The 13,776-nt window shown below is 44.6% G+C and overlaps 1 protein-coding gene across 1 annotated transcript; it reads left to right on the plus strand.

Annotated features, from left to right (window-relative positions):
* Nucleotides 1-2,391: 2,391 nt before the first annotated feature.
* On the plus strand, nt 2,392-3,633 carry LOC135566714 (vimentin-like; the record flags this gene model as incomplete). The annotated part of the gene is made up of 2 exons (XM_065014348.1): nt 2,392-3,022; nt 3,506-3,633. Coding segments are annotated over exons 1-2 (679 nt in total), but the record flags the coding sequence as incomplete, so codon positions are not given.
* Between the last annotated feature and the right edge of the window lie 10,143 nt (nt 3,634-13,776).

Below are 13,776 nucleotides of genomic sequence, written 5' to 3' on the forward strand. Positions count from 1 at the left end.
ATATAGCCTCCACACTGACCCGGTTTATGGTACCCTTGTATATAGCCTCCACACTGACCCGGTTTATGGTACCCCCTGTATATAGCCTCCACACTGACCCGGTTTATGGTACCCCTTGTATATAGCCTCCACACTGACCCGGTTTATGGTACCCCCTTGTATATAGCCTCCACACTGACCCGGTTTATGGTACCCCCTGTATATAGCCTCCACACTGACCCGGTTTATGGTACCCCCTGTATATAGCCTCCACACTGACCCGGTTTATGGTACCCCCTGTATATAGCCTCCACACTGACCCGGTTTATGGTACCCCCTGTATATAGCCTCCACACTGACCCGGTTTATGGTGTATATAGCCTCCACACTTGTTTATGGTGCCCCCTTGTATATAGCCTCCACACTGACCCGGTTTATGGTGCCCCCTGTATATAGCCTCCACACTGACCCGGTTTATGGTACCCCTTGTATATAGCCTCCACACTGACCCGGTTTATGGTACCCCCTGTATATAGCCTCCACACTGACCCGGTTTATGGTACCCCCCTGTATATAGCCTCCACACTGACCCGGTTTATGGTACCCCCTGTATATAGCCTCCACACTGACCCGGTTTATGGTACCCCCTGTATATAGCCTCCACACTGACCCGGTTTATGGTACCCCCTGTATATAGCCTCCACACTGACCCGGTTTATGGTACCCCTTGTATATAGCCTCCACACTGACCCGGTTTATGGTACCCCCTGTATATAGCCTCCACACTGACCCGGTTTATGGTGCCCCCTTGTATATAGCCTCCACACTGACCCGGTTTATGGTACCCCCTTGTATATAGCCTCCACACTGACCCGGTTTATGGTACCCCCTGTATATAGCCTCCACACTGACCCGGTTTATGGTACCCCCTGTATATAGCCTCCACACTGACCCGGTTTATGGTACCCCTTGTATATAGCCTCGTTATTGTTATGTTATTGTGTTACTTTTAATTATTTAATATTTTACTTTAGTTTACTTGGTAAATATTTTCTTAGCTCTTCTTGAACCTCACTGTTGGTTAAGGGCTTGTAAGTCAGCATTTCACGGTACACTTGTTGTATTCGGAGCATGTGGCAAATAAAGTTTGACTTGGATTTTTTATTTGGAATATTTACAGAGCACTCTGCCTAGGCAACCCCACAGCGCCATGGCAACCACGGATGTATTCATAACACTGTATGGTCAGTGAGCTCTGAGGTGAACGTGGTGGTAGCAGTAGGGCTGCCTTCACCTGTCACTCTTCCCCTGTATTCAACTACACTCACCTGGCTGGCTGTGTATCTGTGAAGACAGCAGGCTGTTCTTTAAGAGACCTAACCCTACTCCGGGGTGTGACTACAGAGACAGACAACAGAGGCGGCCTGTGTCCCATTTGGTACCCCCTAGCATATAGTGCACTACCTATGGCCCCTGGTCAAAAGTAGTGCACTAAATAGGGAATAGGGTGCCATTGAGGACACGTTTCGTATGACTAGACAGACACCAGAGAAACACTAAATAAGATCACAGGACATTTCTATTCCTCCCCTGGCTGACTAACATAGCTCTAATGCATTAGAAAGGTGTTGCTATGACAACTGTTCTCAGTAATCCAGTCATGTGATTAGTGTTAACAACTGGATAGCATCTCTCTTTGTGTATGTTAGCCTCCCTGAGCACCAGGAACAAACCACGGGGAGAAGAAGACTACTAGAATGTTCTAATTACACGTCCTCCTCCTGACTGTAGTCAACCTGCACCAGAAGAGGAGAGACACTACAAATTCAACATTCAAGAACAAGTTACATATCAACATTTTCTACAGACTTTCAATTGACACATAATGTGACATTAGTTATATTTCTTTGAGAAATGATGCAAAGAAAGACAATAATAATAACAACAACAACAACAACAACAATAATAATAATAATAATAATAATAATAATAATAATAATAATAATAATTAGGTGGTGCTTATAGTGTCCTATTTCACACAGCCAGGGTCTAATATTATCAACAGCAACCCTGGAGCAATTAGGGTTATGTTGCCTTGCTCAAGGGTACACTGGCAGAAGTTTCTCCTTGTCAGCTCGGTTACTGGCCCAACTCTCTAACCTCTCAGTTACCTGCCATTGCCCCTTGACGTTTCCGTAATGGATCAAATGATGAAGTTATAATAGGAATGAAGCTTGTCCAATGGGAAAAGTCAAGTCTAGTTATCCATGTCTCTGGGCAACAAGTGTCTTATCAGCCTGTGATAGGATGTCCGAACTGTCACTCAAACTCCCTGTTGTCACTCAAACGCATTAGCATAAAAACCGGGGTATAAATACGGTCCCAGTGACCCCCCTCCCGTGTCCGCTGAACGATAAGGAGAGAGACCCAACCCAGAGAAACTAAAACTTAGTAACCTAACTAGCTCTACAGAAGAGACCGAACATTTCAGGATGACAGCAGCGCGTGGTCCTCAGTCCTCCTATAAGAAGTATTTTGGTGGGGAAAGGAACATGAGCCACTCGTCCTCCTACCCCTCCAGCCGACAGCTGTACTCCAACCCGGTGGCGGTGCGCTCCTCTCGGGTCTCTTTCGGCCTGTCCTCCGCCACTCCGGGGGTCTACGCAACCAGGACCCAGCGGCTCCGCAGCAGCGCCCCGATGCCCCGGCTGTCCTCCGAAACCCTGAACTTCTCTCTGTCCGACGCCGTGAACTCCGAGTTCAAGACCAACCGGACCAACGAGAAGGCTCAGATGCAGTCGCTCAACGACCGCTTCGCGAGCTATATCGAGAAGGTCCGGTTCCTCGAGCAGCAGAATAAGATCCTGCAGGCAGAGCTCGAGCAGCTACGAGGGAAGGGCACGTCCCGATCCCGCATCGGGGACCTGTACGAGGACGAGATGCGCGAGCTGCGGCGACAGGTGGACCAGCTGACGAACGAGAAGGCGCGAGTGGAAGTGCACCGGGACAACCTGTCTGATGATATAGACAGGCTCAGAGAGAAGTAAGACAATCAGTTACATGTTTACCGAATAGTTATGGAGTAATTAATGACCACGATATATCCTACACAATGAAAGTTTTATTCATTGATTTGCACCACAAGACACTTTTTACAATATACCCCATGTTTACCCATGTAGTTGTCGAGTAATTGACTACATAGAGTCAACATTATTTAATAGGGATCTAGGTGTCTATGTGATAATATTAGACCCTGGCTGTGTGATTGCGCAAGTAATGACTTTATTTTCAACAATGCATTGCGTGCTCCTAATTCGACAGGCACATCGTGAGTTAGTGAGACCATCCCAACTTCTGAATGAGCGGTGGCTGTTAAAATGACAGTTTGTTGTTGTTGCATATTGGGGTCTGATTTTACACACTTTTAATGCACTTTTAAAAGTGTTCTTGAATGTCTTGAACGGACTCTCTAACACAGATAACACAATATATTTTCCTCAGTACAGTATGTTTTGCTTTCCAGACTGCAGGAGGAGATGATGCAGCGTGAGGAATCTGAGAGTACCATGCAGAGCTTCAGAGGGGTAGGACACAGCTTCATACTACCACACATCTTAGTTAAAGGGGAAGTTCACCCATTTTTTTTAACATGTGGCCTTATTTTCACTGTTTCTGTGCTTGTAGTTTTAAATATGTTGTTTCATTTGTCATTGACCTCAATGCATTATGAAAATGTTTCTAGTCACTTGTCATTGACCTCAATGCATTGTGAAAATGTTTCTAGTCACTTGTCATTGACATTTACATCATTTACATTGTGAAAATGTTTCTAGTCACTTGTCATTGACCTCAATGCATTGTGAAAATGTTTCTAGTCACTTGTCATTGACCTCAATGCATTATGAAAATGTTTCTAGTCACTTGTCATTGACCTCAATGCATTGTGAAAATGTTTCTAGTCACTTGTCATTGACCTCAATGCATTGTGAAAATGTTTCTAGTCACTTGTCATTGACCTCAATGCATTGTGAAATGTTTCTAGTCACTTGTCATTGACCTCAATGCATTGTGAAAATGTTTCTAGTCACTTGTCATTGACCTCAATGCATTGTGAAAATGTTTCTAGTCACTTGTCATTGACCTCAATGCATTGTGAAAATGTTTCTAGTCACTTGTCATTGACCTCAATGCATTGTGAAAATGTTTCTAGTCACTTGTCATTGACCTCAATGCATTGTGAAAATGTTTCTAGTCACTTGTCATTGACCTCAATGCATTGTGAAAATGTTTCTAGTCACTTGTCATTGACCTCAATGCATTGTGAAAATGTTTCTAGTCACTTGTCATTGACCTCAATGCATTGTGAAAATGTTTCTAGTCACTTGTCATTGACCTCAATGCATTGTGAAAATGTTTCTAGTCACTTGTCATTGACCTCAATGCATTGTGAAAATGTTTCTAGTCACTTGTCATTGACCTCAATGCATTGTGAAAATGTTTCTAGTCACTTGTCATTGACCTCAATGCATTGTGAAAATGTTTCTAGTCACTTGTCATTGACCTCAATGCATTGTGAAAATGTTTCTAGTCACTTGTCATTGACCTCAATGCATTGTGAAAATGTTTCTAGTCACTTGTCATTGACCTCAATGCATTGTGAAAATGTTTCTAAAACATGTTATACAACACTCCAAACCAACTCCTATTACATCAGAAACTCATTCTGATACTGTGTCTGCACTCAATGGTAGATGTTAGTTTTCCACTGTTACATAAATCCATGTTTGAGTTCACAACAACAAAGATGCAAATATAGATTCATGGGATTGTTTTTGTTTCTATGGGTGTAGAGACAGAATGAGATTTATTTATTTAAACATTTTAAATAATATATCCTTTGGTCCATCAAAATATCAGCAATCACACCGTGTAAATGCAGTCAAATGACCAATTCGCCCTCTTTTATTTTATTTTATTTTTATTTCACCTTTATTTAACCAGGTAGGCTGGTTGAGAACAAGTTCTCATTTGCAACTGCGACCTGGCCAAGATAAAGCATAGCAGTGTGAACAGACAACACAGAGTTACACATGGAGTAAACAATTAACAAGTCAATAACACAGTAGAGAAAAAAGGGGAGTCTATATACATTGTGTGCAAAAGGCATGAGGAGGTAGGCGAATAATTACAATTTTGCAGATTAACACTGGAGTGATAAATGATCAGATGGTCATGTACAGGTAGAGATATTGGTGTGCAAAAGAGCAGAAAAGTAAATAAATAAAAACAGTATGGGGTTGAGGTAGGTGAAAATGGGTGGGCTATTTACCAATAGACTATGTACAGCTGCAGCGATCGGTTAGCTGCTCGGATAGCTGATGTTTGAAGTTGGTGAGGGAGCTAAAAGTCTCCAACTTCAGCGATTTTTGCAGTTCGTTCCAGTCACAGGCAGCAGAGTACTGGAACGAAAGGCGGCCAAATGAGGTGTTGGCTTTAGGGATGATCAGTGAGATACACCCGCTGGAGCGTGTGCTACGGATGGGTGTTGCCATCGTGACCAGTGAACTGAGATAAGGCGGAGCTTTACCTAGCATGGACTTGTAGATGACCTGTAGCCAGTGGGTCTGGCGACGAATATGTAGCGAGGGCCAGCCGACTAGAGCATACAAGTCGCAGTGGTGGGTGGTATAAGGTGCTTTGGTGACAAAACGGATGGCACTGTGATAGACTGCATCCAGTTTGCTGAGTAGAGTGTTGGAAGCCATTTTGTAGATGACATCGCTGAAATCGAGGATCGGTAGGATAGTCAGTTTTACTAGGGTAAGCTTGGCGGCGTGAGTGAAGGAGGCTTTGTTGTGAACAGAAAGCCGACTTTGATTTGATTTTCGATTGGAGATGTTTGATGAGTCTGAAGGAGAGTTTGCAGTCTAGCCAGACACCTAGGTACTTATAGATGTCCACATATTCAAGGTCGGAACCATCCAGGGTGGTGATGCTAGAAGGGCATGCGGTGCAGGCAGCGATCGGTTGAAAAGCATGCATTTGGTTTTACTCGCTTAAGAGCAGTTGGAGGCCACGGAAGGAGTGCTGTATGGCATTGAAGCTCGTTTTTGAGGTTAGATAGCACAGTGTCCAATGACGTGGCCGAAAGTATAGAATGGTGTCGTCTGCGTAGAGGTGGATCAGGAATCGCCCGCAGCAAGAGCAACATCATTGATATATACAGAGAAAAGAGTCGGCCTGAGAATTGAACCCTGTGGCACCCCCACAGAGACTGCCAGAGGACCGGACAGCATGCCCTCCGATTTGACACACTGAACTCTGTCTGCAAAGTAATTGGTGAACCAGGCAAGGCAGTCATCCGAGAAACCGAGGCTATTGAGTCTGCCGATAAGAATATGGTGATTGACAGAGTCGAAAGCTCTTGGCGAGGTCGATGAAGACGGCTGCACAGTACTGTCTTTTATCGATGGCGGTTATGATATCGTTTAGTACCTTGAGCGTGGCTGAGGTGCACCCGTGACTGCCTGAAACCAGATTGCACAGCGGAGAAGGTACGTGGGATTCGAGATGGTCAGTGACCTGTTTGTTGACTTGGCTTTCAAGACCTTAGATAGGCAGGGCAGGATGGATATAGGTCTATAGCAGTTTGGGTCCAGTGTATCTCCCCTTTGAAGAGGGGATGACTGCGGCAGCTTTCCAATCCTTGGGGATCTCAGACGATATGAAAGAGAGGTTGAACAGGCTGGTAATAGGGGTTGCGACAATGGCGGCAGATAGTTTCAGAAATAGAGGGTCCAGATTGTCAAGCCCAGCTGATTTGTACGGGTGGGCTATTTACCAATAGACTATGTACAGCTGCAGCGATCGGTTAGCTGCTCAGATACCTAGGATAGGATAAAGTAATCCTTCTCCCCCCCTTAAAAGATTTAGATGCACTATTGTAAAGTGGCTGTTCCACTGGATGTCTTAAGGTGAACGCACCAATTTGTAAGTCGCTCTGGATAAGAGCGTCTGCTAAATGACTTAAATGTAAATGTAAATGTATAGCTGATGTTTGAAGTTGGTGAGGGAGATAAAAGTCTCCAACTTCAGCGATTTTTGCAATTCGTTCCAGTCACAGGCAGCAGAGAACTGGAACGAAAGGCGGCCAAATGAGGTGTTGGCTTTAGGGTTGATCAGTGAGATACACCTGCTGGAGCGCGTGCTACGGGTGGGTGTTGCCATCATGGGTGGAATGTAATTGTAACCACACTATTGAAAGCTGAGACTCTCAAGCTGAGACTCTCATGAACATGATGGTGTTCTCCGTTTTGCCCTAGGATGCCTCACAAGACTCTTAAGATGGGGCCCGGTGCCAGTTTAAAAATGAATGGAAGTATATATGGAGATAGTTTAGTGCCTAAAATAAGGGGATGAATACATGTAAATAAAAATAGTTCCCAAGTCTTATTTATTTCTCAGATAGAGGACAGACACTTCCTTTGGATTTATTGTTTTGACTATCTGTTATTCAATGTGTTTCTATGGGCTAATAATAGTAGTAATGCCAAATTCAATGTTTCATCCAATAATTCCTTTTGGAGACAGGGCCTAGACTCTAGAGGATTTTAAATATTTTTAATAATTTCATAATCCATCAACTTTTTTTCTCCGTGGGAAATCCGGTGTTTCTATGTCAAGCAGTTTTGTAATATTTCAGTCTTCTGTGACGTATATAAAGTGTAATATTGGGATGCAAACTCAACATTTTATACATTTCAACTCCATATCTGACGTGGTACAGGTGTCTTTGTTTAAGCCCAGAACCATGTGTCTGAGATGTATTCTTTTGTTTCAATGTAGATCTGTTTAAGACTACCCAGAATCCCTCTGTGTGACCCTGATTTAGCCCACTGCAGTACCAGGTTATTAGAGGCCCTGATTGTTTAAATTCTAACATTAGTTATTTAAATATGTCATACAAATCTGCTAACTTATTTTGGTTTTCAAATCAAATCAAATTGTATTAATCATGTGTAGACCTTACAGTGAAATGCTGAATACAACAGGTATTACAGTGAAATGCTTACTTAATAGCCCCTAACTGACAGTGCAGTTTAAAAAATACTGATGAGAATAACATATTTAAGTAACAAGTAATTAAAGAGGAGCAGTAAAAATAGCAATATATACAGAGGGGTTGTGGAGGCTATATACAGGGTATTACGGTACAGAGTCAATGTGGAGGTTATATACAGGGTATTACGGTACAGAGTCAATGTGGAGGCTATATACAGGTATTACGGTACAGAGTCAATGTGGAGGCTATATACAGGTATTACGGTACAGAGTCAATGTGGAGGCTATATACAGGGTATTACGGTACAGAGTCAATGTGGAGGCTATATACAGGGTATTACGGTACAGAGTCAATGTGGAGGTTATATACAGGGTATTACGGTACAGAGTCAATGTGGAGACTATATACAGGGTATTACGGTACAGAGTCTATGTGGAGGTTATATACAGGGTATTACGGTACAGAGTCAATGTGGAGGCTATATACAGGGTATTACGGTACAGAGTCAATGTGGAGGCTATATACAGGGTATTACGGTACAGAGTCAATGTGGAGGTTATATACAGGGTATTACGGTACAGAGTCTATGTGGAGGTTATATACAGGGTATTACGGTACAGAGTCAATGTGGAGGCTATATACAGGGGGTACTGGTACAGAGTCAATGTGGAGGCTATATACAGGGTATTACGGTACAGAGTCAATGTGGAGGTTATATACAGGGTATTACGGTACAGAGTCAATGTGGAGGTTATATACAGGGTATTACGGTACAGAGTCAATGTGGAGGTTATATACATGGTATTACGGTACAGAGTCAATGTGGAGGTTATATACAGGGTATTACGGTACAGAGTCAATGTGGAGACTATATACAGGGTATTACGGTACAGAGTCAATGTGGAGGTTATATACAGGGTATTACGGTACAGAGTCAATGTGGAGGCTATATACATGGTATTACGGTACAGAGTCAATGTGGAGGTTATATACAGGGTATTACGGTACAGAGTCAATGTGGAGGTTATATACAGGGTATTACGGTACAGAGTCAATGTGGAGGCTATATACATGGTATTACGGTACAGAGTCTATGTGGAGGCTATATACAGGGTATTACGGTACAGAGTCAATGTGGAGGTTATATACAGGGTATTACGGTACAGAGTCAATGTGGAGGCTATATACAGGGTATTACGGTACAGAGTCAATGTGGAGGCTATATACATGGTATTACGGCACAGAGTCAATGTGGAGGTTATATACAGGGTATTACGGCACAGAGTCAATGTGGAGGTTATATACAGGGTATTACGGCACAGAGTCAATGTGAGGCTATATACATGGTATTACGGCACAGAGTCAATGTGGAGGTTATATACAGGGTGGTATTACGGTACAGAGTCATGTGGAGGTTATATACAGGGTATTACGGTACAGAGTCAATGTGGAGGCTATATACAGGGTATTACGGTACAGAGTCAATGTGAGACTATATACAGGGTATTACGGTACAGAGTCAATGTGGAGGCTATATACAGGGTATTACGGCACAGAGTCAATGTGGAGGCTATATACAGGGTATTACGGTACAGAGTCAATGTGGAGGCTATATACAGGGTATTACGGTACAGAGTCAATGTGGAGACTATATACAGGGTATTACGGTACAGAGTCAATGTGGAGGCTATATACAGGGTATTACGGTACAGAGTCAATGTGAAGGCTATATATAGGTATTACGGTACAGAGTCACTGTGGAGGCTATATACAGGGCATTACGGTACAGAGTCTACGTGGCGGCTATATACAGGGTACGGCACAGAGTCAATGTGGAGACTATATACAGGGTATTACGGTACAGAGTCAATGTGGAGGCTATATACAGGGTATTACGGTACATAGTCAATGTGGAGGCTATATACAGGGGGTACCGGTACATGAGGCTATATACAGGGTATTACGGTACATAGTCAATGTGGAGGCTATATACAGGGTATTACGGTACAGCGTCAATGTGGAGGCTATATACAGGGTATTACGGTACATAGTCAATGTGGAGGCTATATACAGGGGGTACCGGTACATGAGGCTATATACAGGGTATTACGGTACATAGTCAATGTGGAGGCTATATACAGGTTATTACGGTACAGAGTCAATGTGGAGGCTATATACAGGGTATTACGGTACAGAGTCAATGTGGAGGCTTGGTACAGGGTATTACAGTACAGAGTCAATGTGGAGGCTATATACAGGGGGTACCGGTACATGAGGCTATATACAGGGTATTACGGTACATAGTCAATGTGGAGGCTATATACAGGGGGTACCGGTACATGAGGCTATATACAGGGTATTACGGTACATAGTCAATGTGGAGGCTATATACAGGGTATTACGGTACAGAGTCAATGTGGAGGCTATATACAGGGTATTACGGTACAGAGTCAATGTGGAGGCTATATACAGGGTGTTATGGTACAGAGTCAATGTGGAGGCTATATACAGGGTGTTATGGTACAGAGTCAATGTGGAGGCTATATACTGGGTATTACAGTACAGAGTCAATGTGGAGGCTATATACAGGGGGTACCGGTACAGAGTCTACGTGGCGGCTATATACAGGGTATTACGGTACAGAGTCAATGTGGAGGCTAAATACAGGGTATTACGGTACAGAGTCAATGTGGAGGCTATATACAGGGGGTACCGGTACAGAGTCAATGTGGAGGCTATATACAGGGGGTACCGGTACAGAGTCAATGTGGACACTATATACAGGGGGTACCAGTACAGAGTCAATGTGGAGACTATATACAGGGGGTACCGGTACAGAGTCAATGTGGAGGCTATATACAGGGGGTACCGGTACAGAGTCAATGTGGAGGCTATATACAGGGGGTACTGGTACAGAGTCAATGTGGAGGCTATATACAGGGGGTACCAGTACAGAGTCAATGTGGACACTATATACAGGGGGTACCGGTACAGAGTCAATGTGGAGACTATATACAGGGGGTACCGGTACAGAGTCAATGTGGAGGCTATACAGGGTATTATAGGTACAGAGTCAATGTGGAGGCTATATACAGGGGGTACTGAGTCAATGTGGAGGCTATATACAGGGGGTACCAGTACAGAGTCAATGGGAGGCTATATACAGGGGGTACGGTACAGAGTCACGTGGAGGCTTATATACAGGGGTACCGTACAGAGTCAATATGGAGGCTATATACAGGGGGTACCGGTACAGAGTCAATGTAGAGGCTATATACAGGGGGTACCAGTACAGAGTCAATGTGGAGGCTATATACAGGGGGTACCAGTACAGAGTCAATGTGGAGGCTATATACAGGGGATACCGGTACAGAGTCAATGTGGAGGCTATATACAGGGGGGTACTGTACAGAGTCAATGTGGAGGCTATATACAGGGGGTACCGGTACAGAGTCAATGTGGAGGCTATATACAGGGGTACCAGTACAGAGTCAATGTGGAGGCTATACAGGGGGTACCAGTACAGAGTCATGTGGAGGCTATATACACAGGGGGTACCAGTACAGAGTCAATGTGACACTATATACAGGGGGTACTGTGCACAGAGTCATGTGGAGACTATATACAGGGGGTACTGCACAGAGTCAATGTGAGGCTATATATGGGTATTATAGGTACAGAGTCAATGTGGAGGCTATATACAGGGGTACTGAGTCAATGTGGAGGCTATATACAGGGGGTACCAGTACAGAGTCAATGTGGAGGCTATATACAGGGGGTACCTGTACAGAGTCAATGTGGAGGCTATATACAGGGGCACCGGTACAGAGTCAATATGGAGGCTATATACAGGGGGCACCTGCACAGAGTCAATGTAGAGGCTATATACAGGGGTACCAGTACAGAGTCAATGTGTGGAGGCTATACAGGGGTACCAGTACAGAGTCAATGTGGAGGCTATATACAGGGGGTACCGGCACAGAGTCAATGTGGAGGCTATATACAGGGGGTACCTGCACAGAGTCAATGTGAGGCTATATACAGGGGGTACCGGTACAGAGTCAATGTGGAGGCTATATACAGGGGGTACCAGTACAGAGTCAATGTGGAGGCTATATACAGGGGGTACCAGTACAGAGTCAATGTGGAGGCTATATACAGGGGGTACCAGTACAGAGTCAATGTGGAGGCTATATACAGGGGATACCAGTACAGAGTCAATGTGGAGGCTATATACAGGGGATACCGGTACAGAGTCAATGTGGAGGCTATATACAGGGGGTACCGGTACAGAGTCAATGTGGAGGCTATATACAGGGTGTTACGATACAGAGTCAATGTGGAGACTATATACAGGGGGTACCGGTACAGAGTCAATGTGGAGGCTATATACAGGGTATTACGGTACAGAATCAATGTGGAGGCTATATACAGGGGGTACCAGTACAGTGTCAATGTGGAGGCTATATACAGGGGGTACCGGTACAGAGTCAATGTGGAGGCTATATACAGGGGGTACCGGTACAGAGTCAATATGGAGGCTATATACAGGGGGCACTGCACAGAGTCAATCTGGAGGCTATATACAGGGGTACCAGTACAGAGTCAATGTGGAGGCTATATACAGGGGGTACCGGTACAGAGTCAATATGGAGGCTATATACAGGGGGTACCGGTACAGAGTCAATGTGGAGGCTATATACAGGGGGTACCGGTACAGAGTCAATGTGGAGACTATACACAGGGGTACCAGTACAGGGTCAATGTGGAGACTATATACAGGGGGTACCGGTACAGAGTCAATGTGGAGGCTATATACAGGGGTACCGGTACAGAGTCAATGTGGAGGCTATATACAGGGGTACCGGTACAGAGTCAATGTGGAAGCTATATACAGGGTGTTACGGTACAGAGTCAATGTGGAGGCTATATACAGGGTGTTACGGTACAGAGTCAATGTGGAGGCTATATACAGGGTATTACGGTACAGAGTCAATGTGGAGGCTATATACAGGGGTACCAGTACAGAGTCAATGTGGAGGCTATATACAGGGGGTACCGGTACAGAGTCAATGTGGAGGCTATATACAGGGGGTACCGGTACAGAGTCAATGTGGAGGCTATATACAGGGGTACCGGTACAGAGTCAATGTGGAGGCTATATACAGGGGTACCGGTACAGAGTCAATGTGGAGGCTATATACAGGGGTACCGGTACAGAGTCAATGTGGAGGCTATATACAGGGGATACCGGTACAGAGTCAATGTGGAGGCTATATACAGGGGTACCGGTACAGAGTCAATGTGGAGGCTATATACAGGGGGTACCGGTACAGAGTCAATGTGGAGGCTATATACAGGGGGTACCGGTACAGAGTCAATGTGGAGGCTATATACAGGGGATACCGGTACAGAGTCAATGTGGAGGCTATATACAGGGGGTACCAGTACAGAGTCAATGTGGAGGCTATATACAGGGGTACCGGTACAGAGTCAATGTGGAGGCTATATACAGGGGTACCGGTACAGAGTCAATGTGGAGGCTATATACAGGGGGTACCGGTACAGAGTCAATGTGGAGGCTATATACAGGGGGTACCGGTACAGAGTCAATGTGGAGGCTATATACAGGGGGTACCGGTACAGAGTCAATGTGGAGGCTATATACAGGGATACCGGTACAGAGTCAATGTGGAGGCTATATACAGGGGTGCCGGTACAGAGTCAATGTG

The sequence above is a fragment of the Oncorhynchus nerka genome, unplaced genomic scaffold (assembly GCF_034236695.1).
Source record: "Oncorhynchus nerka isolate Pitt River unplaced genomic scaffold, Oner_Uvic_2.0 unplaced_scaffold_3590, whole genome shotgun sequence".
In the NCBI taxonomy this organism is placed as follows: Eukaryota; Metazoa; Chordata; class Actinopteri; order Salmoniformes; family Salmonidae; genus Oncorhynchus; species Oncorhynchus nerka.